The sequence below is a fragment of the Chroicocephalus ridibundus genome, chromosome Z (assembly GCF_963924245.1).
Source record: "Chroicocephalus ridibundus chromosome Z, bChrRid1.1, whole genome shotgun sequence".
NCBI classification, from domain to species: Eukaryota; Metazoa; Chordata; class Aves; order Charadriiformes; family Laridae; genus Chroicocephalus; species Chroicocephalus ridibundus.
The window spans coordinates 3687259-3714174 of record NC_086316.1 but is presented as its reverse complement, the minus strand read 5'-3'; the positions used below and the strand labels follow the sequence as shown (position 1 = coordinate 3714174).

The 26916-nt window shown below is 37.6% G+C and overlaps 1 protein-coding gene across 1 annotated transcript in view; it reads left to right on the top strand.

Annotated features, from left to right (window-relative positions):
• Positions 1-26916, top strand: part of ADGRV1 (adhesion G protein-coupled receptor V1) — a 290661-nt gene that overhangs the window by 7421 nt on the left and 256324 nt on the right. The window contains exons 2-11 of the mRNA XM_063320199.1: positions 4284-4468; positions 6242-6391; positions 7568-7663; positions 8733-8837; positions 10191-10304; positions 13126-13691; positions 15006-15276; positions 16670-16999; positions 20182-20358; positions 21401-21624. Of these exons, the coding sequence (XP_063176269.1) occupies positions 4284-4468; positions 6242-6391; positions 7568-7663; positions 8733-8837; positions 10191-10304; positions 13126-13691; positions 15006-15276; positions 16670-16999; positions 20182-20358; positions 21401-21624 (2218 nt within the window). The remainder of the gene's footprint in view (positions 1-4283; positions 4469-6241; positions 6392-7567; positions 7664-8732; positions 8838-10190; positions 10305-13125; positions 13692-15005; positions 15277-16669; positions 17000-20181; positions 20359-21400; positions 21625-26916) is intronic.

Here is a 26916-nt window from a genome sequence, read left to right as displayed (position 1 = left end):
GTTCTACTTGGCTGGGTATTTGTAATCACGGGGAGCAGACAAGGGCAGGCAGTGAAAAGTGCACTGGGCTTTACGCTTGCTGTGTCCGTGGACTTCAGAAATATACGAGGAGCTGGGGGAAGAGGAGCGGGCTTCGGCTGCTGGGTGGGAGAGGTGCTGCTTCACCATACCTGCCTGTATGGCAGGAATCCATACCTGTCTTCTGCCCAGCAGCAGTGGCAAGTCTGAGGCTCAGGGTACTTAACCCCTCGTTCCCTCGGCTGCTTTTTCCCACTTTCCATTCCATATCTGGCATTTTATGCTCATTTCGTTTCAGATTTGGAGTCTTTCGCAGCCCTTTCGTTTCCCTTCTTGATCTCCATGTGCCACTACTCTGTAGGTTCCCTCACCCTTCAATGGAAACAGCCGGGAGATCTTTTCATTCTTAGCGCTTTTATTTATGAAGCACGGAAGCCAGTGTAAAAATCTGCAGGAGAGACTTCTCATTCTTTACAGAAGTCTGCAGAAAAGACCGCTCATTCTTTATAAACTTCAAAATCTTCATCTGGAATTTGTTCCAGAAACTGAGCAGAAAAAGCAAGGTAATCCTGGTGACTCATCAGTTACGAGAAGCACCAGTTTCATAAGCCTACCTCTCCTGGGCGCTCCAAGTGGGCAAGAGATTGAAATAGTATTCCTTACAAAATTTGTGACATTGCCATGGAAGTTACTGCATGGAATCAGTATGTGCTCTGTTGGGTTCTACACTGGGATTCTGTGTTTTCAAGGGAAACACAAAGGTGCTTCAGAAGGTGCCATAAAATGCAGACTAAAAGAAAATATTAGTTAGGGATCATGACTCAGAATTCTGAGTCAGATCTCTTTTACTTTTTTTAAATTATATGGTTGAAGAATGTTATTTTTAGACTTTTTAAGATTCTTTAATACCATTAAAATGTCTAGATAATTTTTTGAGAGGTACTTCCTTTTCGTTTTGATGCTAGAAACTTTTATTATAAACCCCTTACAAACATCACCTAGGGCTCAGTATGAAGCATTGCTTTAAACTACTTTAAACACTGATACTACAAATCATTATTTGAAATGACTTAGTAAGAACATGGTAACGGAATAGTTGGTCCATTGACTCATACATACTCCAAAGGTATATGATATTCCATTGCTGCTTGTTGTTTCAGAAACATTTAAATTACTTTGAATCATTAATCTGTTTTAAAGCTCGACTGAACATTCTGGGTTTAGAGAACGTCACTCAATAATATGTCACTGAAGCAGAGAGGAGTTATTTGATGCACCAAATGCATAGTTTACCAAATTTTAGTGGTGAACAAGGACTACAGTTTCAGCTTCATTTGGAAAAAATAAAAATTAAGCTCACCAGTGGTATACTGGGGTGAGGGAGGTGGGGAAGAGTCGCCTTTTAATCCCTGAGCTTGTGAAGGCTTCTGCTGAATTTTATGCAATGCAGTTAATGAGGAACAAATTTTGTTCCCACACAAGTTTCTGTAAGAATTTAGTGTACACAGTGAGTTCATATTTAATAAATACTGTGACCTATAATATCTTTTCGGCTATTTGAATAGATTTGTTCTGCATTCTCTAAGTCTTGTCTTATGTTATTTTTACTTTATTACATCATTTTTTACAAATAGTCATGATTTTCAAAGTTGAGTTTATATAAAGTGAGTAAAAACTACTTTTGGCAGGCTGTGCAAAGTAAATCTTAGTACAAATAATGTAACAAGAAAGAATACTCACCAGCTAAATAATTGATGGTATGATTGTGAAACCTCTCTTGTTCCACAGGAGTAATCCTATAGTTTTAGAATGCCCTCTAGTAGAAGTAATAGAATTCAAGTAATTCTAAACTTTGTAATCTTGCCCTCAAGGATCATGTTTTCAGTATTATTTACTAGAAGCATGTACCGTGGGAAGATATTTGCGAAGTCTATGACAAGGTAACAGCTGAAGCTAAAAGGTCAACAAATTCCTCAGTTTCGTATGGATGATGCCTGCATCTGCAGACAGCGTAATTGTCTCAGAGTTTACAAAGGTTAGACAACCGCTCTCTTTCCAGCTTGACGGTTTGTATTTTTCAGAGCAGTTCCACGCAAAAATAATGAAAACGTCCTGCAAGTTTTGGAAATGCTGACAATTTTAAATCCAGCGGGGTTTATGTGTATGCATTTTTATCTTTGCTTCCTACTGTAAGCTTTTTCTGCACAAAAATTACTAAATACATAGATACGTAAGAATCAAGCATTGTTCCTGAAAGTCTGTTGCGCATTGAATTCTCAATGAGAGCCATGGATATCTTGAAGGACTGTGTTCATGGTAGTAAAAGTTTATAGCAATGTGTGGCAGCAAAATTATTTTACTGTGTCACATTTTTGCTGGAAATAGCAAAACACTGTTCAAACGGGTTGTAAAATGGGTAGTTGTTTTCATGGGGAAAATGGTTAGTCCTGATTTTTTGCACTAACTTTCATTGCACGCCTGTTCCCTCTGTAATGTTAGAGCTAGGTGAATTTTTTTCTTATAAGTAATTAAAACTGGCTAATTTTGTCATCTCACCAGTCTTTGCTTGTAGGAATTCTGAGAGATGCTGGTAGTTTTCTTGACTGTACTTATAACTCATTTAATACGTCATGTCTGTAGATAATTTTTGTTCTTTAACTTGCCTGAAAGCAGTTTATTTCAAGTCCTCACAACATAAAACTGACCCTTGCCCAGACAGAATTTATTGTTAGAAGAATCAAAGTCTTGAAGTCTTTCTGAAGCTGTGTTAATTTTAGTGGTCTGAAGGCTTTCTTATTCTCTGTTCAGCACAAGATTAAAGCTACCTGACTGTGTACATGAAACACTCAGAATTTGTGCTGGACCTCAAATGTGTTCTGATTACAAATTTGACAGACACTTTACAAAAATACATTTCAGTATAACATATGCATGACATTTTCTGTTTCAATGACCATTTCTGCCTGAATATTCATTTACTGTCACTCATAAATAATGGAAACAAGTAATTTGCAAATGTGGCTGAGCTTACGTATTATTGATATGCAAATATCAATATAATATTTTCTGCACGGTTTATGCAACCACCATTGACCAGATTTGTCTGATAAAGCATAGATTTGGAAGCATAATTTTAAGCAAACTGACATTTTATTTATATGTGTAATTACACAAATATTGTTTGTAACTTTTGTACAGTAATTTTAAAAAGTAACAGTATAAAATAGTGACTGTGGATTAAAAAAATACCAACTTACTGAAAGAACTAATTCCATTAAGGATCCACAGTGGAATGCTTTTTGGTGTTTAGACCAAAACTTTGTTCTCTTGGTTTGTTCAAAAATTGCTCAGACCCTTATGATAGAAACTTGCTCCATCCAGCATCCAAGTTTTCAGTTCTGATCACCACTGTACAATATAAGGCTCTGCATAACGTGGCAGCTGTTTCCAATTTGTTGTGCCAGAGCCTCTTAAAAATGCATCTTTATCAGTACCAACACCTGATGACTTCACTGGAACTTAAACTTCTATTTTACATTACATAACTGGGCTCTGATGTAAGAGAAATAAACCACCTGAGTTTCAAGTTGTCTTACCCTGGCAGAAAAGAAAACTGGACATTGTGCAGAAACAATTAAAAATAAAGGTCTGGCTGTTAAAAGGTTACAATGGCATTAAAATGTGCCACAGTCATTCTCCGTGACAGGAAAACGTGAAAGAATCACGGGATAAGAGAAGCAGTGAAAAGAATCTCAGGTAAATACGCAAATGTTTAAGAACATTTCATGGTCCATGAGATGTGAGAAGATGGTCTATGAGATGACCGCAAACATCCAACCCCTCACACGTCCTGCCAATTCATGTTTATTTCTAAAGAGAATCAAGAGAGCAAAGAAAGTGGAAGTAGAACTGTCAACCTTTGAGCTAATTGTTTTTGTTGGTTGGAAATGATAATTGTGGCAATATAATTGTTTTTTCTTGAAAGAAGTTACTTATTCCACCACTTGAAAAAAGTTGGTAAGTACCGCCTAGAAAATCACTAGAAAATTATGAAAATTATGAAAATAGAATTAGATGTAGATGATAATTACATTATCTGACTTGATTATAGATGAAACCTATGCATGTTTTTGTCCCATTTCTGAAGCTCACAAGATAATCACAGTATTTGAAGGTTTGAAAAGGGTTGACCGGATCGGTAAGGTTGTCTTTTATATATTTTAGATTCATAATTCATTTTTAATTATTCTTTTCTTTTTCTATAGGGATGCCCTCTGCTTCTTTATTAGTTTATTTGCTTTTAGCATTACTCATTCATTTCATATCTGGAGAAACAGAAGTGAAGTTCAGTGGGCAAACAGAATTTGTAGTTAATGAAACAAGTACAACTGTTATACGTCTTGTAATTGAGCGGACAGGGAAGCCTGCTAACATCACAGCAATTGTGTCGGTAAGAAACTATGCCAGTTATATTCTCAGTAAATATTAATATCTTTCTGAAGTTTTGAATTTTGCCTATGTTTTTATCAAGCCAGTGGAAGGGAGGGTGATATTTCGCTGGGACAATGCTTCACTTTGCAGAAGCAAAACCCATTTTCTGTAACTGCCTAAATTCCTGGTGGCTGCATCAGTGGTTTCAGAATAATAGTATAAACATCTCCTCAAGGAGACAGCTCCTACTGCTCAGGTAGAAGTCCAAACTGATATGCTTGTTTGATTTTGATTGTGGCTGTGAGTTCATACTGAAAATGTGGATATATAGCAATTTTTCGTTTTCCACGTAGCTTTAGAACCTGCAGTTTAATAGCTACTCCACTGTTCGCATCAGATTTACATATGAATTTTAAAAATTACATTGTTCAATTCATTGGGAGATCAGAGTGAGTATTTTTACGTTATTTCCTTTATTTCTTAGCTGTTATTAGCTATGATCTCAATTGTATCTCTTTAGAAGTTTAAATCCCTTCGGGTGTGCTGCACCATGGGTGGTTGGAGCAAGATGCTACATGGCATGAGTACCACATGAGAACACACCAGTGTATTGGAGACATACTGCTTATGAATTTCTGTGGTCTCTGGGCAAAAGAAACTATCTACTGTCTCCTGTAACTGCATATGAAAAATACATGTCTTTGAAATTACAAGGAATAGAACTTGATCTGTAGGGATTTCACACTTTATTAATGTCTGAGGAGAAAACCTTGAGAAAATGTAACTGGAAACTAGGGCTCTTTACTGCTGTAACAAGCAGAGTAACTTAGTTTCCTTATTAAGGACCTACAATTCAAAGTTTTGTTTCTGACATGAATATTTTGAGCACTTTTTCAGGAAGATATTTATAGCCTGGTTTTGTAAGAGCTTTTTGGTAAGTCTAGTGTTGGCTCAGATAGATAAGAAGGAGTTGCCAGTATGTCCAATGATAGATGACAGCCACAAAAATACCTTACATACTTTTCCTCTTCATTGAACTTCTAATTTCACTCGTCTCAAATGAAGAATAGCCTTTTTCATGAGGTTCATTTAAGTGTTTAGTGCCTATAAGGGTGGTAGATTCAGGTGTGGCAGCTGTGCTGGTGTTGAGTTGCTTCTCTCCATCTAGTCTCAGCTTCCAAATGCACACTTAACCTTAGTCCTGATGCCGCAGCCTTTGTGATCTCTCCTCTAACCACCTTACTTACAGTAGAATCGGGGGGATTTTCTTTTGTTGACTGAAACGAAAGCAGGGCTGTTCATTATAGAAGAATTCCTCTTGCCAACTTTGGCAGTTAAAATGTTAACCTAGGTTAAACGTTCGTCTCCTTCTAGTGCCTAGAGTGAGACAGGAAGGCAGAGGGCAGTTAGCTCTTTAGGTAAGTTTAATTTAGGTAGGGTATTATGAGCACAGATGTGTGCTAGGAATAGCTTTTCCATTAAAAAACTGGTCATATCGTGCATTATGCAAAAGATACCCAGTTGCAAGGAAGGAAGTCATAAATGGTTCTGAATAAAGTGTCGTGTTTGTTTTGTTTGGGTTTTTTTTATGTTTCCTGGTTACTGAGCATGGGTACAAGGGGCTATTACCTATACCTTCTGTCCAGAAATTAACTGTGTGACAGCAGGGGAAATTGTGGAAAGAATTACGTGCCAAGAAGAGTGTGTGAAGTCTGTTAAATGACTCCAGAATAATATTATAGAAGACGGTGGAGGAAGAAGGAGGTGGCATTCAATTGTGTATTTATTGCAGATTGATGGAGAAGACACAGGAGACTTTTTTGACACATATGCAGCTGCATTTATACCTGATACAGAAACAAACCGAACAGTGTATATATCTGTCTGTGATGATGATCTTCCAGAGGCTGATGAGACATTCACATTTTACTTGACACTACCAGTAAGTCCCAGTTGTTTAATTTATCTGTTCCCCAGAAAGCAGTGGGTGACGTGACATAAATGAATGGTAATCCATAGATTTCAATGTAGTTGTACTGCTTGTGAGTCTGAATCCTAACAGGTAGGAACTGAAATTTGGAGACTAGCCAGGGTGGAACTAGCCGGGTTGCAACTAGCTGATCTTTAAGGTCCTTTCCAACTAAAACCATTCTATGATTCTATGATGGTTCTTCCTGCTCCTTAGAAGGTTTTGCCATTCCTGCGGGTGTTTCCGTGTGATGTTGCTGTGCAGTACAGACATAGTCTGAACCTTCAGTGGTCACTGCACTCAGCTGCAGATGTTTGAAGGTCGACTAGAGCCCAGAAGAGTTAGATTGTGGAGAGACTCTCAGCCTTTCCTGTTTTCCTGCATAGACCATAGCTGGAAGAGAGGGTGGAAATGGCAAAAGAAAGAGGATGACTTCCACTCGTCTGGAAGCGGAGGGTAAAGGAGACTTCCCTGAAAACAAACAATTTTTTAAATACTTGCCAGTAAGTCTCCTCATATTGTTCTGTCTCACAGAAGTCATGGTACAGGAGAGGACTTTGCATTCACTTTTTTTTTTTTAGGTAACAGTTCATGACTAAGTTTGATGCTGGTTCAGTAAAGATAAAGTTTATATTTTATTGCCAATTATTACACAACCCAGGGGGTGTTTGCAGTGAATATAAAATTGTATATTCTCCTTTCCTTCTTCCTTTGATTTTTAATGTAGTAGCTCATTTTTACAACACTGTCAAGATTTGTTTCCCTTAGCTGGTGTCTCAGTACAGTAGCTTCAAAGTTTCAGTGTTAGGAAAAAAAAAAGAACAGCTTTGGGGTTCCTGGCAGTGATAAATGCTTCATACCTAGTTCCCTCTTGTGATGGTGTCGTTAATAGATTGCCAAATTATGATTAATGATTTACTAAGTTTGTTTCAAGCACTTTGTTGTTGACTTTATAGGGTGTATTTCCTCAGCGATTAAGAATTATTTTTTTGCATTCTGTTGCTTTAAATAACTTCCATTGCGGTATATAATAAAAAGACATACAATTTGTCATAGGCTAATATTTACTCTTAAAAGACAGTAAAATCAAAATGTGTATTTATTGCCCATCACAGTATTTAATATCTTATTTTGTTTTGTTAATTTTAGAAACCATCTGCAAGGATAAAGCTTGGCTCACCCAAATCTGTCACTGTAACAATCTTATCAAATGACAATGCCTTTGGAATAATTTCTTTTAACATGGTATGGCTTTTTATATGGTACATGTGAAAATTTTAGAAAGCATAAAGGTGAAATTTTCAAAGATGCTGGTTAGTTGTTTAACTGAATCCCTTGAAAGCTAATGCTGAGTTACATCTTTGAAAACATCTCTAGAGGTGATTCATACATGTCGTTCATACATATATACAGCTTTAATACTTCTGCACGCTTTTAGGTGTTGAGACGTAGCCTGAGACCCTCATGCTTGGATGAATATCCATGCTGCTCATCTTAATTATAAAATTTCTAAGAAGTTCAGACTCGCTGCCCCTCATCTGTAAATGAAGATGTTGGTATAGTATGGAAGAAGTGAGGAGTTAAAGATGCGATTTGGAAACCTTGAGAATATTCACTGTCTTCCATCTTTAGTGAGCAATTTTATTCTTAACTCTCAACCTGAGAGAACACTATCATGATAGAGGCACTGTGTAACACCCTCTGCGATAAGACACTGGTGTGGCTCTAGTGGTGTGGAGGATTTTTGCAGTAATATAGAGGTTGTGTTAGTCAAAAGAGAAGCTATAGCTTATCACCGGCATTATGGCAATATAATTTTTGTAGAGGACTTGCCTGATAAAGCACAAGAACATGAGAAATTTTGAGGACCACAGTACTAAGCCATGCTGGTCCCTGAATTAGTGTAATTCTTTGAAATCTTTCGCCTGCAACAGTTTGATAGACAGAGTCCACTTACAACTAGCTATCTAACAAATTACTTTTTAATGGAGAAAACCTGTTTTTAACACGGTTACGTTCTCCTATAAATACCAGTGCCAATACGTCAGTGCTTTGTGTATATTGGCTACGTTAATTTACAAAACAACCCCCACCCTGCTTGCATAACTTATGATAATTTTTTTTATCTGAAATCCTTCAAGCTTTTTATTAGCTGAACTAATTGGTTGCTAGGAAATGTATGCCATCAGTGGACTGGTTTGGAGATTGGATTAACTTGTCTGTGGGAGTTTGGTATTTCTATGGTAACAGTTTCTTCCTTCTGCTGTGATATTTGATCTGTGCCTGATTGCCTGTCCTTTTCCTTCCTCATTAGTCTGCCTTAATCACAGTGAATGAGCCCAGGGGCAGAAATGAATTTGTGCCTCTCACTCTAATTAGGGAGAGAGGAACCTACGGGACGGTCACCGTAACTTTTGAGGTGAGTTTATCAAAAAGGCTTCATAGCTTAGTCGTTGAGTGAAACTGCGAGGCCATAATTTATGAAAGTGTTCGTAAAAGTGAAAGAGGGGAAAAATACCTATGTCTACATTTGTTCAATTTGCTTCATAAAATGGAAAGATATTACCTGTCAAATGGAAAATAGTGTCATTATCTGGCTGTTTAATTCGTGGAAAAATTAAGAGATATTAGAGAAAACTGAGTATTCTCTGTCATTCGGGGAGATATTTGAGGTGGCATTAGTTTTCTATTAATAGAAAACAATGTGTTTTAAGTATGCAGGAAATGTCTTATTTAGTATTTCTTCAGATTTTATCTGTATTTTACAAACAAACATCTTTAATGCTTATGCCAACTTTGAACATGTAAGTATGAGAGCTCAGTATTTAGTGAAATTCTGTATCTGTAAGACTGCATTTTGAATCCCCAGAAACTAAACCACTCATTGAATATTTAGGCCGTTACGTATGTACTTGATTTGAATGTGATACAGTTATTGCCTTTATTGTTTGTTGCGTTGGTTTTTTTCTTATCTAGCTCCAATTCTATTACATACTTTAAAATCATATGTATGGTTATTTATTTATCATTTGTCTGGTCTTATACATCATCAAGGGTATAATCTAGACCTGTCAACATCTGAAAAGATTTGTACTGGATTTTATTGCATGCTAAATATGGCATGTATAGTTAAAGTACAGAATGAGATCCTCCGTGTAACTCATTGTAGATATATTCGTTTTAAGGTCCAATAAATTTTGTTATCGGCACAGTTAATCAGTGCAGATTACTGATTATCTCACAGTGTAGTTTATATACATATGTTGAAAAAAATTTACAAGATTTTCTAAAAAAAACAAACCCCGAATTGCCTCTAAGTGGCTTCCTAGTCTTTTAGGTTTCACAATTAAATATAATATCCTTAATCTCACAAGTTGAGTACAAAGCCAGTAACTGCTATTATATTTTCTTGGAACTTATTATGAAATAGTAGTGATTTAAATTAAATTAGAATGAGTATCCTTTCTGTTATTTGAAAAAGTCAATTAGGTGTCAGTAGACACCAAAGAGTCCTTATAGGCCTATATGGAAGTAATTTTCTTTCTCTTTTTCTGGCAAAATGTGATTTCTTCAGGGTGGTTACTCCATCTGACAAAAAAAGAGAAGATTTTCACTTCTTTTCACAGACTGTGTGCGCCTGTGTGTGCAGGAGATGACTGAATAGTGTCATTTGTTCTGTATGTCACACACACTGTATATTGATTATTATACTTGTACTGGGTTTGTATTCCTGGTTTATATATTTCTTATTGTAAAAATCAATTCTTTGCAGATAGAAGATGGACCAAACCCAGCTGAAGAAGACTTATGTCCACCTAGGGGAAATATTACATTTACCCCTGGGAGATCAATGCTGATTTATAATTTAACAGTGCTTGATGATCAGGTAAGACCCAGCTGACTTAATTTTTGGTTTGGATATGTAGAAGCTTAGCTGCTGTTCTGCAGAGACTTAGAGTAGTAAGTCACAAAAATGCTTGATTTAAATTAGGTTAAAAGTGCTTCTACTTAAAGTGATGTTAAATTTTGGCTGTGTGAGCTCTTATTTTTTACTCCTTCTAATGCTACCTTTGTAATTCTCATCAGTGAATATTTTTAGTTTCTGAACGTATCCTGGCTCCTCTGACTAGTCCTGTTAGGTGCTACTGCAGTAAATGTACAAATAATCAGAAAAGCATTATAATTTTTTTGAGATGGAATACTGAGGTCCTTGTTGTATGGCCAAGCATGATGTTCGTGAACTAAATATAGGTTTATCTATTAGGCTGTCCTTTCTATATTTAACTTTTCTGTATTTCTTTTTAAGTGTGCTCTGCTTTTCCCTAATTGTCTGCCTTGCAAATTCAGGTTGTGTTTGCATAATGAACTCGGGCTCTCCCTTTTGTCTTTATTAAGTGTTTAGGCAAAAGGAACCCAATCATGACATTGCTTACATGTTGCTTTTTTGATTGCATCCTCAGTGATGCCTGTGCAGCTCCTCTGCCTTCAGTTAACAGTGCGTAAGAATCTAGTTTATTCTTTGTTTTAACTTGATTGGCTCTCATTCATGTGAAGAGCAGACATGTTATGTTTGCCACTAAAGAAAGAATATAATACTGAATATTCACAGAGAAAAGATAGATTGAAAAAAATTTATGTTTTTATATAGCTATGTTTCTCGGTAGAAAAAAAAATAAAAATTACTTCCAAAATAGAAAAGGTTCCTCAAACAAATGATCAGTCTTGTGAAGAGCATGAACTGTACTAGACTGATGTATAGAAACATCTCCTTCAGATTAGATGTAGCATTTCTGTGACTTAAACATAGAAAGAAATCTTCAGGCTTTTTGGGAGGATCTGATGTTTTTTTATTCCCCTCTGAGAAATGCTCTCAAAGTTCTGTTTCTCAAAGTTCGATCCGTAAAGGTGTGGCTGGTGCACTGCGCAAAAGACTTTCATAGGTGTACGTGAAAGATTACTTTTGTGTAAAAAACCTTTATTGATGATGATAATGGAATGCACAAGAATCCAGTGGTAGTCTCAGAACTTAGTTTGAGCTTTCAGGATCTGAAGTTAGGAAAAACAATGAAACAAGTATTTTTCTGAATTGGGTGGCACTTTTCCTACAGAAATCAGGGGACCAAAGATCTGATCTCCGCAGCACTACATTTGTAGTACTTTTGTTGTATACATTTCCTTTTTTAGTGAGGAATAATGGGAACTTTGTTAAGAGAAAATGAAAAGAGGCGAGGCAGCACTGGAAATCCTTTATACTGTTGTCTTTGAAGTTTGACTGTTTTTTTTTTTTAATGGTCAATCATGATGCTACAGAATGTCCCATTCATATGAGATACTAAGATGTAAACTACAACAAGAAGTTTTCACTCTCTCTTAAATGTATATTTTTATGTTGCAAGATGGTATATTAATTAGTGAACTGAGAAAAACATAAGTTAGCATCTATTCTAATAAGGTAAAATAACTGTGTCGTACCTCAGTATAGGAGAGGGGTGACTGAGAACTTCCAGATCTCATGTTGACAAAAACCCCTCCATCAGTCAATAACATTATGCAAGTTTAAGTGCTACGAACCAAACAAGGGAGAGAATTGGCATCAGCTACAAAGGCAGTTGCATACCCAATGTCTTAGCCCTAGAAAAGGATCTGAGGGTGGCCAATTAACAAATGAGTGTGAGGGAGAAGAAATATTGGGCAGCAGGGTTTTCAGAACTTTTTTAGCTCAGTAAATAATAAAGTGCATGAAAAGGATTTGTCAACTTTATAATTGAGTGTTGCCATTAGTAAAAAATAAATAATTATGTCCTGGTGTTCCTCTCAGAAGCAAGTAAGTTTCCAGGATGAGATGCAAAGATGATAAATAATTTTTAAAGATTTACTTTTTTACCTCTATGTATTAAGAAAGTAATCTTATTTTTCATTTAAATAGGTTTAGCAGCTCAAGATTTGGGGAATAAAATGTGTCAATCCAAAGCAAAACTCTCATCCTTAAGTACTGTAATTTGCTGTTTATAAGCCATTCTTTATTGTCTGTTGCATCAGTTATTGGAGAAGAAATACCTACAAGTAAAATGTAGCTTTAAACAGCCATCTTGTATGAGTGCCAAAGCCTAATTAATTGCTAAGCACCAGAAAACACTTTCAGATCTGTGACGGAAATTTTTCTAGGGGATGTGGGTGTATCAGAATGTAGGAAGTGTTCCTTTTCCAGGCGTATAGGAACGGATGGGCCAAGGTAGGTTGTGTCCATATGTTGTTCCTGTATTATCTCAGGTGTGCATAGAGGTTAATCAATATCAACATCAGAAAATCAAGATGTAAATCGAAATAACTGGAAGAAACATTTGTTTCCAAATAGAGATGGCTTCCAAAAGTAGAGGTTGGATCTCCTCATAGTCTCAAATTGGACAGACCCAGCTTTTTCTGATTCTTGCATAGTTTTAGTTTTGCTTTTGTTTGGCTTTCCACCCTTTTTCATATTGCCAGAGCACAGAAGAGTGTGTTAGAAAATGCAAACGTTCAATTTTGAGAAGGGATTTTCAGCCAAAGTTAAAAGAAAGACTTCTCTCCTGTTTGTTTTAATATGAAATGCGCTGTGAAGTTTGTATTATTTCCCTTTTCTGCGAAATACATAAAACGTATTTCTCAGTAAGCGTTCTGCATGTATTTGAAATGGGACTTACACCTGGTTGCTAACATTATTTTTCCAGATACCTGAAAATGATGAATTGTTTGTTGTTCATCTGCGGAGCGTGGAGGGAGGGGCTGAAATCAACAACACAAAAGATTCTGTTCAGATTAATATTAAGAAAAATGACAGTCCGGTGCGTTTTGTTCAGAGTGCTTACATGGTGCCTGAGGAAGTTGATGTGGTCACAATTCAGGTGGTTCGTGGTAAGGATGCCAGTGGAAAATTAATTGGACCTGATGAACATGAAGTCTCTGTCAGTTACGCCATCATAACTGGGAATTCAACAGCACATGCACAGCTTAACGTAGACTTCCTCGATCTACAGCCAAATACAACTATTGTTTTCCCGCCTCTAGTTCATGAAACATATATGAAATTTAAGATCCTTGATGATGCCATACCAGAAATTGCTGAGACCTTTCAGATTATGCTGCTTAAGGACACTTTGCAGGGAGACGCTGTTTTGGTTAATCCATCTGTTGTTCATGTCACCATCCAACCGAACGATAAACCCTATGGAGTACTATCAATCAACAGTATCCTGTTTGCTCAGACTGTTATCATTGATGAAGACCAAATTTCAAGGTACTACAAATCTTCAAATTTAGTATCTAGTCAGTTTAAGAGATTTGTTTGGCATTGTTAAGCATCTTTAGGATTTCATTGAAAGTAATTGTAAAATTACTACTGAAAATATAATGTAGAAATCACTTAATATGTTGTTATTATTATCAACTATAATCTGCAAAGATTTCAAGGAAGCAGGGATGTCTAATTATATAGGAACTATTTTTATATTTATGAACTGTATGTAAAAACTGTAAATATTAAATCACATTATCAGAATACTGAAAAACCCTTAATCTAAAGGCAGGATCAATGCAGTCATGATGCTGCCACACATCAGTTCATACAGGTGGGAAACAGTTTTCTGGCTGCCTTCCCTGGTAAATTTTGGTATTTACTATATATAAAATCGGTCTCTGTTTAAAAAAAAAAAAAAGGTGTTGAGTGTCTCCCATGAAATACTTACCTTAAACTTACAAATAAGTTAAATATTTCTAATTTTACAGAGAGGTTAAAATTAAAGCTCTGTACAAATTTTACAGGCAGGACTGATGCTAGACTATTGACAGTCTCAATAAAAATGTCCATTGCTAGCTATTGATGTGGTTCATCCCCAGAGAAACAGGCAATGCATCAAGCTATCATACTGTGAACAGTTTAGAAAGAATATTTTACAGTACGTAGAGCCCAGCGCTTCAGTATTTATCTTTCTTTCTTATGATCAGTAAAGAAATAAATCTTGCTTTCTAAATGTTTGTAACTCATGATTCCCAGACTTTTTGCTGTAGTCATCTGCTTGTCAGATGCAGGAAACATGACATTTCCAGTATCATAAATATCAATAGCTTAATATTTCAGTACAGAGGCAAATAGTTCATCCAGGATCATTATTTAAATGTTCATACCTGCCAAGTGTATTCTGATATAGTTTATAAAGTGGTGTAGAAAGTAAGTTAATTAAGAAAAAATTTTCAGAAATTTGACATGCATTTCTCAAGACAAATATAAAACATGCCAAATCTTCACTTCTCAGTATCTTTCTCACTGTAAATAGAATGAGTTCAAACAAATATCTTTAGAGACATTACAGAGAGCTCATGAGTAAGCACTCTAAGAAAAATCTTAGATGTGTGTTATGATTTCACAAACTTTAAGCCCTCACTCAAATACAAATTTATTCCACTGATATCAAATATCAGTTTATTCCAATGATATCAAATAGCATTTATTCCACTGAAGTCAGTGTAAATCTTTCAGGGAGTCAATAACTAAGCAAGCCAATATTAATTCTAATGTTATATCATGGGGTTTTGTTTTCATTCAAAACTGTAGGTTTGAAGGGATCACGATTGTAAGAAATGGTGGAACACATGGAAATGTTTCTGTTACCTGGGTTATAATCCGAAATAGCAGTGATCCCTCACCTGTCACTGCAGACCTCATTCCAGAGACCGGGGAGATATGTTTTGATCAGGGACAGATGCTGGTCACACTTCCTCTGAACATTATTAATGACGATATACCAGAAGAGGCAGAGCCCTATCTTCTGAAACTCTTAGCTCATACAATACAGGGAGGTGCAGAAGTCAGTGAACCATCTGAGGTAAGTTTGCTTTTAGAATTATTTTGGAGAAGGTAATAATAGCTAACAAGTAGGGACCTTACCAGTTTTGGTAACATTGACTGATTGGCCAAACTGGCTAAAGGGTTTGATCTTGAATATCACAGAATCATAGAATGGTTTGGGTTGGAAGGGACCTTAAAGCCCACCCAGTGCCACCCCCTGCCCTGGGCAGGGACACCTCCCACCAGACCAGGTTGCTCCAAGCCCCGTCCAACCTGGCCTTGAACCCCTCCAGGGATGGGGCAGCCACAGCTGCTCTGGGCAACCTGGGCCAGGGGCTCACCACCCTCACACCAAAGAATTTCTTCCTCAGATCTAATCTAAATCTCCCCTCTTTCAGTTTAAAACTTTCCCCCCTCGTCCCATGGCTCCCCTCCCTGCTCCAGATCCCCTCCCCAGCTTTCCTGGAGCCCCTTTAGGGCCTGGAAGGGGCTGGAAGGTCTCCCCGGAGCCTTCTCTTCTCCAGGCTGAACCCCCCCAGCTCTCTCAGCCTGTCCTCCCAGCAGAGGGGCTCCAGCCCTCCCAGCATCTCCGGGGCCTCCTCTGGCCCCGCTCCAACAGCTCCGTGTCCTTCTGCTGTTGGTGCCCCAGGGCTGGAGGCAGCGCTGCAGGGGGGTCTCATAGAGCGGAGCAGAGGGGCAGAATCCCCCCCTCGCCCTGCTCGCCATTTGAATATAAATCAAACAAATTAATCCTGAATATGATCTTAGTATATAGAGCCATATCCAAGTATTTGGGTTGGTATAACATACAAAGCCAGACCTTTTTAATACGGTAGCATTCAGCTCAGATTATTCCCATGATACATGGGATTGCATAAGTGCTGTCTTGAGTGACTGCTTGCTAAGAGAAAGCAGGAATGTTAATTTTCCCTTGCTCACTTGCTGTCTTAATGATTATTGGAATGTCTTACACAGAGTAACAGCTTCAAGAGGAGGGGTTGGTGATTAAGACTGTGACCTCTGAACTGTTAAATAAAGGGTGGCTAGCATTGCTGACAGTTCTGTGACTCAAGTCCCTACTTGGTCTTTCTCAAAAACGATTGGAATGAACTTGGTGAATAAAATGAAATTTTTCACGATCTGAAACATTTTGAAATTATTCACTTTGGCTGCTGAACCAAAAAATCAGTTATTCAGAGCTCATTCTGGCACATGGATGATGCATAGTGGGAAAGTTGCCACAGTCAGTGTTGCGCTGCTTGTGTACAAAGAATACTTTGGGGCTGTCAATCTGATTTCTTTCCTGAGTGCCAATTCACTAAGGAGAAAAATGTATGGTGACAGTCAGGACGTGCTTTCGTGAAAGCATGAAAACTATGGTATAAAGTAACCGTAGCACAGAGTAAGTGATGCTCTTTTCTGTTTTGCAGCTTCTGTTTTACATTCAGGACAGTGATGATGTTTATGGCCTAATAAAATTTTATCCTTTGGAGAATCAGAAGATTGAAAGTAATCCAACGGGACGCTTTTTATCCTTGAGTTTTGTAAGGGAGAGAGGAACAGTTGGGGATGTGCAGTTGGTTTATACTGCACTGTATATTCCAGCTGGAGCTCTGGATCCCGAGAGAGCGAAAGATGGCATTCTAAATATGTCTAGAAGAAGCATTCTCATGTTTCCAGAAGGAAAAACACAAGACACTCTAAATATACCAATAAGAAATGATGCATTTCTTCAAAATGGTGCTCATTTCCTCGTACAGGTATCTCAGTTGTGTTTTGGTGTGGTTTTTTAGCCCACGTAATATAAAGGATATAATTTGTAGTGGCTCTTTCCCTTTTAACTTAGTTAAAATGCCCGTACCTGTTAAAACAAAACAAAACAAAACAAAACAAAAACCCAGAACAAAACATTATGATCTCCGTAGCTAAGAAAACTTTCTTATTTAGAGACAGCTTCCATAAATATGCCATAAAAAGCTCTATTCCTAATCATTATTTACTAATTATGCATTTTTTAGAAAATAGACTCTTGTAACAGGATTCAGGTTTTAATCATGGAATTTAACAAAATGAGATCAGTCTTGCAGAAGTTACTTAACTTTTAGGTGTGTTTCTCTGTCTACCCCTTGACTTTCAATTTAACCAAATTACGGTTCTTAAAGTTGAATTACAGAACCATGACAAATTTTAGAAATGACAAACAAGTATATATAATTTTTAAATAGTCAACCATATATGATATTTCATTTATATATGAATTTGGCCAGAGAACATAAAAGTATTTTTTCCAATTTTTCTGTATAGTGTTCCTTGCTGCCCCTTTTGGGGTTTTTCCTCTTTTGTTTCTCACTGAATTTGTAAGAAGGGAAGTTCTGTCATTGCTAATTAGAACTGGCTAGAAAAATTCACTAAAACTCTGTTTTTGATGGAAAACTGGATTTTCAGCAAAAATACCTGAAGAAAGAATTTCCACTTTCCAGTGAGGGCTTTCATTTTTCACTGGAGAAATCCAAGTTTGCTTACATTTTTAGCAAGATATAGTTCAGCTATATTGCTGTGGAAGATCCTGGGCATTGTCATTGGTATTTATTATCATTATTTTCTCATGTGCAGTTAATGAAGCCCAATAATCTCTACTTGCTGTGGTTCACTGTGCCACTCTGGTCATCTGGGATGAAGAGCCCAAATAGTGATCTTGACACACGAAAGGATGACTTGGCACATCCAAAGCGCAAATCAGAGAGGCTCTTCTTAGTTCCTTTAGAGGCATTTCTTAGTTCATTTTAATCTTTTAATTTTAAATCAGATGTCTTTAGAGTGTTCCAATTAAGACGTTGATATTAAACCCATAGATCTAAAATTTGCCAGGTTTTTTCTTTAACTTAGCAGTCTACTAAAGATGTATTAATTACTACTGGGACCTTGAAAAGATTTCTTCCCTCCACCTCCTTCTCCCCACATTCTCTTATTGTTTCACTAGTATGCAATTTTTGGCATGCACAGTTAGGTAGCGAATTGTGTTCTGGAATACTAGAATAGGTTGGTATGTTTTACGGGACCCTAAAGATCTACAGAAGAATTGAAATATCTAATTCCAAGCCCCTTTAAAATGATACATTATAAATCACATTGCAGAGTGGGCTATGGACAAGACACACATATGATAAGTATTTCAGAATGCAGGCACTTTGCCTGGCTTTTCAAACTGCGGATTCCAGGGAGGCGGAGGGGTGAATGTTCTGTACTTTCTCCATGAACCATAAAAATCTTTTTGTTTGAATAAACAAAATCAGAGGGGCTTTCCAGCACAGAAAATTCATTTAGAAACTCGTAGAGAAGGAAGAAAAATACCCCCATTTATCACTATGACAATCCTTCTACTTTGTGAATAAACGATAATCTCAGTGAACATGTTTAGAATGAGAAGATTACAGCGTTTGTACTAGGCACAATGAAGGATCAGCGCAGGAATCGGGGGAGGAGGAGTGGAGGAGGAAATGAAGCTTAAACGCAGCTAGAGAATGGATAGAGCAACTGGAAAAGTGAGATTAGCATTCTGCCATGACATCTTTAATTAAATAACCTACTGTAGTCTGAGGTGCGGGTTTTGGTATGGACAGGAAGATTAACTAATTTAATAAGCTACTCGTCATTATTGTTCAGTTCACAATGCATTCTTTTTTCCTCATGAACTGATTTGTTTTAAGAGGAAACACTGAAGGAAAAAAACACAGCCTTGCTTCTTCATTAATTACTACTTTTGTCTCAAAGTTACTGTCCTGTACTGTACTGTTTCAGCTGTGTAATATTTCAGAAACTTTACTGAGCTAACAACCACATAGCGGTCCACCTGCATACTGTTAATTGCAGGATCTAAAAGATAGGTTAGAAAACTAGCAAAACAAACAGTCCCACCATCTGTTCCTCAGATTCTCGATAAATAACTGGTATGGTTGAGAGTCAACTACTGAATACGGTATTTGTAAAACACTTCCACCTCTCATCAAATAAAATGTGCATGAATATTTTTGTGTGTTACTCAAGCAATGGTGGAAGAAAGTATGTTACAGCCCAAGTCTTTTATGTAAGTTGATTTTAAGAAGGACTTTAAAAGGACTTTCGAAGGACTTTAAAAATCAGCAGTTGAAGCGGTGATTTGTGATCACTATATGGATTTAAGTAAGGCCACTTTCCCCTCCAATAAAACCTTAACTGTTTGATAACATCTGATAACTCCAAGCAAAAAACACCCTTGTGGCAGTGAAAGGTGGTTGCCATTGTTCATGCCTCAGTGAAATGTGTGCAGAAGTATAGCAAATCAGTTATGGAAACATTATAGTGATGGATGTAGACAGAATTATATTGGAAAGAAATATTTACCAGACAAGTCCTGCTTTCCGTACTATGTCAGTTTAGAAACTGCATACTGCATTTCAATTCTGAATGCAATTCTAATGTGTTAGTTATTATAAATAGAAAAATCCTTAAAGAGAGAGGAAAAAAGACTGATTGTTCTTTGGCTTCATCAGAGGCTGTAAATTGTTATGGTTCCAGTGACTTCTGCTGATTTTTATCAACGCATGGCACAAAAAATGAAGTTAGGACCGTAGCTTGGGCCACTTGTCGAATCAGTAGTGTTATTCACAGGTCTAGTGTGGAATCGGGCGATCCAGAAGGTTCATTCTCCCCCTACATACATCTAGTTGTGTAAATGAACATGATCAGTCTGAGAGGTGTACCATTCAGAGCTCAACAATAATCACGTCATTTTCTTTGACACATCTACTTACACATTTTTGTAGCAGCAATATTGCCAGAAAGATAAATTTGTTCTGGAGATGTTTTGTTCCCCACATATGAAACTTATTCTGAAACATCAGAATTGTTCCAATTTGGTACTAAGGCTTCTAATTTCCTAATTTTTTCTTACTTTCTCCTACAGCTGGAAAAAGTTGAACTGGTGAATAGAATTCCTCTAATCCCACCTGTGAGTCCTAGATTAGGTGAGATTCGAAATATTTCTCTGAGGATTACTCCAGATATTGCAAATGGAGAAATAGGCTTTATTAGCAATCTTCCAATTATTCTTTCTGAGCCAGAAGTTTCCCCTGCTACAGTGGTAAGTAAACCTTTTTTATTGTCCGTTAGTATGGAAAATTTATTTGGAGAAAGCAAAGTTTGCTATAGTCAGTGTAACATTTGAAAGTTAATGTGAGGAAAATCCTCCCTCTAAGTTCTGCCTGATCTCAAATATTCCTCTGCTTAAAAAAAAAAAAAAATAAGAAGGCAAAAATGTCCTTGTGAAAATGAGATCTGAAATCATGTGTTAGTCATTATCAGGAAAGCGAGGTTGATCTTTGCGTTGTCTGTAAGCATCTAAAACTGGCTAGGTCTTGATGCTCACACGTAACAAAAGATGCTGCAGACAGTTGTAATCTCTCTCACCAACAGCAAAGGTGGTGATGTGAAGCAGGACTGATATCACTCCTCATTTCGTGGAAACGTCTGTCTGTCTTATATCTGATTTACTTACATGCGAACGTATAATTTGGCTTGCTGGGTGTGTTTTCCAATAATTATGCTTTTTAGGTTTCTCAGAACCCAAAGAAGCATTTGCAAAAGCGTTGCTGTCCGAGTGCTTTAGTCCCACCTGTAGAAACCTTTTTTAAAATGTTTTTTTCATACATCTTCCCTTTTCCCCCTAGTTGTCTTCACTGAAATCTTCCCACAGATCCTGAATCAGCTGGATTGTTTCTCATTATGAGATTAAAACTGCTGATTTCCTTAAGCAAAGTGCAGGTTAGCACTGTACTACAACAACCAGGGTAATATGGTAGTTACGTTTAAAATGTAGGTTGTGTCTTGATGAGGGGGGTGCTGATTAAATCAGTCATACAAAGCTCTTTGAGTTTATGGTTGCTAGGCGATTTACGATAATAATCTGTCATCTCCACTGTCTAATTATATAACTGATAAATTATTAAAAGGATAAGATTCAGTACTTTTGTTGATATACCATCTTTGATTTCATGTCTTATACGTAGGTATGAGTAAAAAACAAGCTCAACATTTTGAGGCTCACATTTGAATAGTAATTGACAAGGAGGTAATTGGTTTTGCATCTAGTTTTACAAGTCATGACAGACTCATGCGTTTCGTAGGTTTCCATTGGATTGCATCGAGATGGGACTGATGGTCAAGCAACTGTGTTTTGGAGTCTGAAACCCTCTGGTCTCAATCAAAAGGCAGTAACACATGACGATATAAGTCCTTTTAATGGCTCTGTTGTTTTCTTGTCCGGACAAAGTGATACTACAATCAACGTTACTGTTAAAGCTGATGATATACCTGAAATGAATGAAACTGTGTTATTAACTTTGGACAGGTATTGTACCCTAATCTCTATTCCTATGTATCAGTTGTAACACTCAATTTATATATAACAAATTAGCACAGTATTAATTAGGAAGTATTCCTGTATTGTGTTGATAAGGAGTGAAGGGCCTGAAGCAGTATTAGGCCTTGATTCAGATAGTGTTTGCATCCTTCTTTGACTGGAGATCAATGTAAGAAACTGTGTTGTACGTATTATCTGACGACTTAATTTTGTTTATATTTTGATGAAGATAAGGTATGCTATTTAGAAAGTTCTTTCAGCTTTGATCTTTAGTTATAGCTCTTGCTTTAACATACATCTTTTCAGAAAAGTATTAGTGAGATAATTGGGAAAATTATAATGAAGACTAGTAAACAATACATTACGTTTCTGTCTGAAAAAGGTTCATAGCTAGCGTGTCATTGCAGAGTTGGATCAGCTTTTTATTTGTTTGATCTGCACGTTCAGTATTGCTTGCTCTTGATAATTAGGCACTTCTGTCACAACTCCTGGCTTCCGAAATAGTGCAGTGTGACCATTACCACACTCTGGCTACAGAGAGAGCTGAAGTGCAGTGTTATAGTCTGCTTTCTGCAGGAGATCCAGCTTCTAGGATAATTAAGGCTGTAAGGGACCTCAGGAGACACTATTGTCTGCATGTGAACACTACTCAGAATACTTAAATTAGTTCATATCTAGGAGCGTATTCCCTTTTTGATTTACTAACAGGAGAACCTTGGCTTTGTCTTCTGTCCTGCTTCCAACAACTCAGTTGTATGTATAGTTTAGAAATACCACCACTTCTACTACCTCTGGTTAGTCTAGGGTACATTTTTCTACTTTTTCTGGAAACACAGTAATGAGGGTCTGCTAGCAGCAACGTCCACATTGAATATCTACTACTTACACAGTCCTTACCTGATGCAGAAGAAGTATTCTTGTCCTATATGGGAAGTGCAAACTACTCCCGGGAGCTTCAATACCAGGTACCCATGGTGATTACATAGAGCAAACCAGCAACCAGTTCCACAAGCTGCTGCTGACCCTGTTTCGGAAAGCCGCTTTTTTGAGCATTCTGTGTTACTAACGTCATTCTGTCACGCAGGAAAGATGTTATTCCATTGCAGGATTGGCTTGCTTCTGTACAAGCTGTCTGGTGGATGCATCTAGTGCAGAATGAGTTATTTCATTCTAATGTGGCTACTCACTGCATTGGAAAGACAGTCCTGTTCAAGACAAAAAGAAACGGAGGCTAGTGCAAGCAGTTCTCTGCTCTGCTTCCTGTGGATGAAACTGGTTCATCTCAAGAAATTCGTTAGAGTCTCTGGCACAAAGTGGGAAACTAAGATTAGAAATGCCAATCGCATCCTGGGCTGCATCAAAAGAAGCATGGCCAGCAGGTTGAGCGAGGTGATTCTGCCCCTTTACTTCACTCTGGTGAGACCCCCCTGCAGTATGGTGTCCAGCTCTGGGGCCACCAACGTAGGAAGGACACGGAGCTGTTGGAGCAGGTCCAGAGGAGGCCACGAAGATGCTCTGAGGGCTGGAGGAGAGGCTGAGAGAGTTGGGGGGTTCAGCCTGGAGAACAGAAGGCTCTGGGGAGCCTTAAAGCCCCTTCCAGTCCCTAAAGGGGCTCCAGGAAAGCTGGGGAAGGACTCTGGATCAGGGATTGGGGTAACAGGATAAGGGGTAATGGTTTTAAACTGAAAAAGGGCAGATTTAGATTAGATATTAGGAGAAAATTCTTCGCTGTGAGGGTGGTGAGCCCTTGGCCCAGGTTGCCCAGAGAAGCTGTGGCTGCCCCATCCCTGGAGGGGTTCAAGGCCAGGTTGGACGGGGCTTGGAGCAACCTGGGCTGGTGGGAGGTGTCTCTGCCCAGGGCAGGGGGTGGCACTGGGTGGGCTTTAAGGTCCCTTCCCACCCAAACCATTCTGTGATTCTATGTTTCTATGATCAAAGTTAGGAAGAAGTTGTATAAGGTGGCCAGAAAATCAAAGTGGAAGCATAGGAAACAAATAAGTAGGTAGAGGAAGCAGACAGCATAAAAGGTTAACTTTTCAAGTTCTGACAGCTCTACACGCGTAACTACAGCTTTCTGCCACTTACTCTGAGCGGTAACCCTAGGCTGTGCCTCGAAAACCCTGACTGCAATGAGGGTTGAACCTGCAGTTGAACAAACCTGACCACTGTTCTGCTTTTACCATGTACGGTGGGAGCAGCAGGTTCTGCTGGCGCTGAAGTGGCTGGTAAAAAGTGCGCCAGTAGTAAGCATCTTTCCCACACTTGGCAAGATCAGCAAGTGAAGTAAAGAACAGGTGGTCTGGCCTGGAAAAAGAAGTAGACAAGAAGGAGATAAAATCCGAACTTTTCTCTAGACCTGAAAAGTGTCCCTCAAGGCTATGAGTGAAATTTGGCAACTTCAACATTAGCAGAAGCCAAGAATGAAATGACTGCGAAGATCATCCTTTCAGTGCTGGAGATGACTCTCCAAATGAGGGTTGAAGGATACTGGCAGGGTTATGTATGTAAGCTTGTGGTATCGCTTTCTGCGTGGTTTGTATTTTCTGGATGAACAGAAGATTTCCGTTTCCAAGGCTGGCAACCGGCACCTCACAGCAGTAGTGAATTAGCATGAAAACAAAGATGCACTGTGCTGTGGTTGTGCTTGTACTGTTCTATAAATTGTAGCATAAGTCAGTAGGAAAATAGAGCATGCAAGAACTTTAATGAAACTATAGACATAGAAATACGTCCACAAGCATTCTATTTATTGCAATTAGTAATAGCATGGATAAAATAATAAAAATAATTAGTTCTAACAAGGATATATTATTCACAACTCAGTGGTGTTGTTAAGGCAGTTTACATTTTAAACGAGCTTTGATTACATCCATAACTATAAAAAAAGCTTTGCAAGCCATTAAAAATAGTGTTTTCCTTCCTTGCTCTGTGGCCTTTGTCTGTAGGCCATAGGTATTAAAAATAACTCTGAATTCTGCCCACGAAATGGAGGCCAACGTGTATCGTGAAGAATATGCTTCCAAAGAAGACAGACAAGTAATAATGCAGCAAGACAATCCTGCACCTGCTGAAGCTTCTTCATATTTTCTTTTCTTAGGAGCAGCTTCAGGTTGAATGCCAGCCCATATCTGAATAGGCCTGAATTGAGACCAAACATAAATAAAGCCAGCTGTCCGTAGTGAAATCTGTATGAGAAAGAAAAGGCCTTGGTCTTCTTGATGAATGTAGGTGGAACTGGCCATGGAAATTGCGTGTATGCTTTGTGAAAGTATATAAACATACTAGGGCCGTTCAGGTTACCTAGTAAGCACAAATAGAAATCAGTTTTGTTAAAAATCTGGTTGTTGGTTTTTTTTCCTTCTGAACAACGAATTCTCCTGCTGGCGGTTGTCGGCCCCTCAGTAAGGTGCAGATCCACTGCAATACACTGATAAAATTACTTTAATTTGTGACAACGGCAATCTGCGAACGGATGACTGTTTAAATAGTCCTTATGCTCAACTTTTTTTTGAGTCGTGACTCATATAATTTCAGATGCCGGAACAGATTCATATACATATGTTATTACCTAAATGTCATTTATTATATATAATAAAGCAAAACTGAAGCACTGTAACATGGGGATTTTTATAGTTCTAGTGATTTTTGTGATGCGATGTAAGTTTCCACCGACTGAAATTCTGTCCTGAGTAAATTTAGAAAATAGATTTTTTAAAAATTGCAAATGCAAAACATAGGTTTGACTTTTTCCTTGCGAAATGCCTGGTAGTTTTTTAACATTTTTGCGTTTAACATTTTGTGTGCTAACAAAAAGTTAGCAAATCATAGAAGGCCCGTTGAAAGCACGGCATACTGTCTATAGTCCTTAATTCAGGGTGCAAGTAATGTTTATCTGTTGTGGGTTGCTGTGTGTACTGGCATGCACAGAAACACTAATATACTGTTTAGTGGAGCTGGGATTTTCCCCTAAATTGGTGATTTCCTGTGGTTAGTGTCTTTTCAAACCTATACTTATGTTTCTTACTTAAGTAATTTTTCTATTAAGTAACATATGTGATGCAAAATGAGTTAACTCTTTCAGAGTAAAATGGCTTTTTCTTCAAGGGTTTGATTGGACTTTGTTTTGATGGGGAAAAAGTTATTTGAAAATAGTAGTAGAATGTTTAAATGAGTGCTGCTGGACACCTACTGCTAGCTTTTATTACTTTTCAAAATAGGAACACCATATATCTCCTGCTATGAGTAACAAAAATTAAAATCGCCTCCAAAATCAAATCATCAGTGGATTAAACCTGGAGAGAAGGTGTTCCCTCTGATGAGAAGCACTGTGGAATTTATAATGTGGCAAATCCTACTTTAATACTATTCTTTAAAGCTAGGTCCTACCATTAATTAAATCAGTAGATAATCCTGAAAAAATTGAAGAAGGGGAGAACGCTGACTACAAATCTAGGAAGAAAATTGCATAGCATTCCACAGGCAATCTGAATGCACCTTTTCTGAGGTGCCCTGACAGAAAAGAAAGTTTTTTTAGAGAAATGTGTTTTTAATAGTAACAACAATACAGATTCACGGTGACAATTCAGTTTCTCAGGTGTCTTTCAAAACACTTTCTGCAGAATTCCGATTCTTGGTCTAGACCTAGCAAATTCAACCACATTGTATCTCTTAATAATTATTATTTTATTTGCAGTGGTATTTAGTTCATAATAACATTGAAATTGCCATGCTACTTTAAACTCAGTCAAAAATCTTCTTTCTGCATTTTGTCATACTATGTGTTTAAAAAAGTGCAAGACACATTTTGAAGCTTCTGTCAGTTATCCTAATTAATCTGTAGTTCTTGCTAAATAATAATTAAGCTTTTTTAAAGAGAGAATTTCCCTAGTGACAAGTCATTCTACCTGAGATTTGTCGTATGGGATGTGTTTTTTACATCTGTTTCATCACAGAAAACACAGAATGCTGTTCATGATTGTGTTTCTTACGTTAGCAGCATAAATATTGCCAGGGCTTATCCTCTGTGAAAAAATGAAGCTCCATGTCCACAGATAGCCATTTTACAGAAAAAGTAAAGCTGAGAAGAGAAAAAAAGGCAAGTGGCTTTCCCAGTGAGAGGGGTCTCCTTACTCCTGGTCAAGTGCTGTCTCTAGTAGCTGGAGCTCCTTGGTATGGCTAAGCGATTGTGTTTAACTTTTATTGTTCTAAATGCTCGGGGCAAACCGTGAGTTTTGGAAGTTCTGAATAGCCGTTTTTGTTCTGTTTCCACACTGCTGTTAT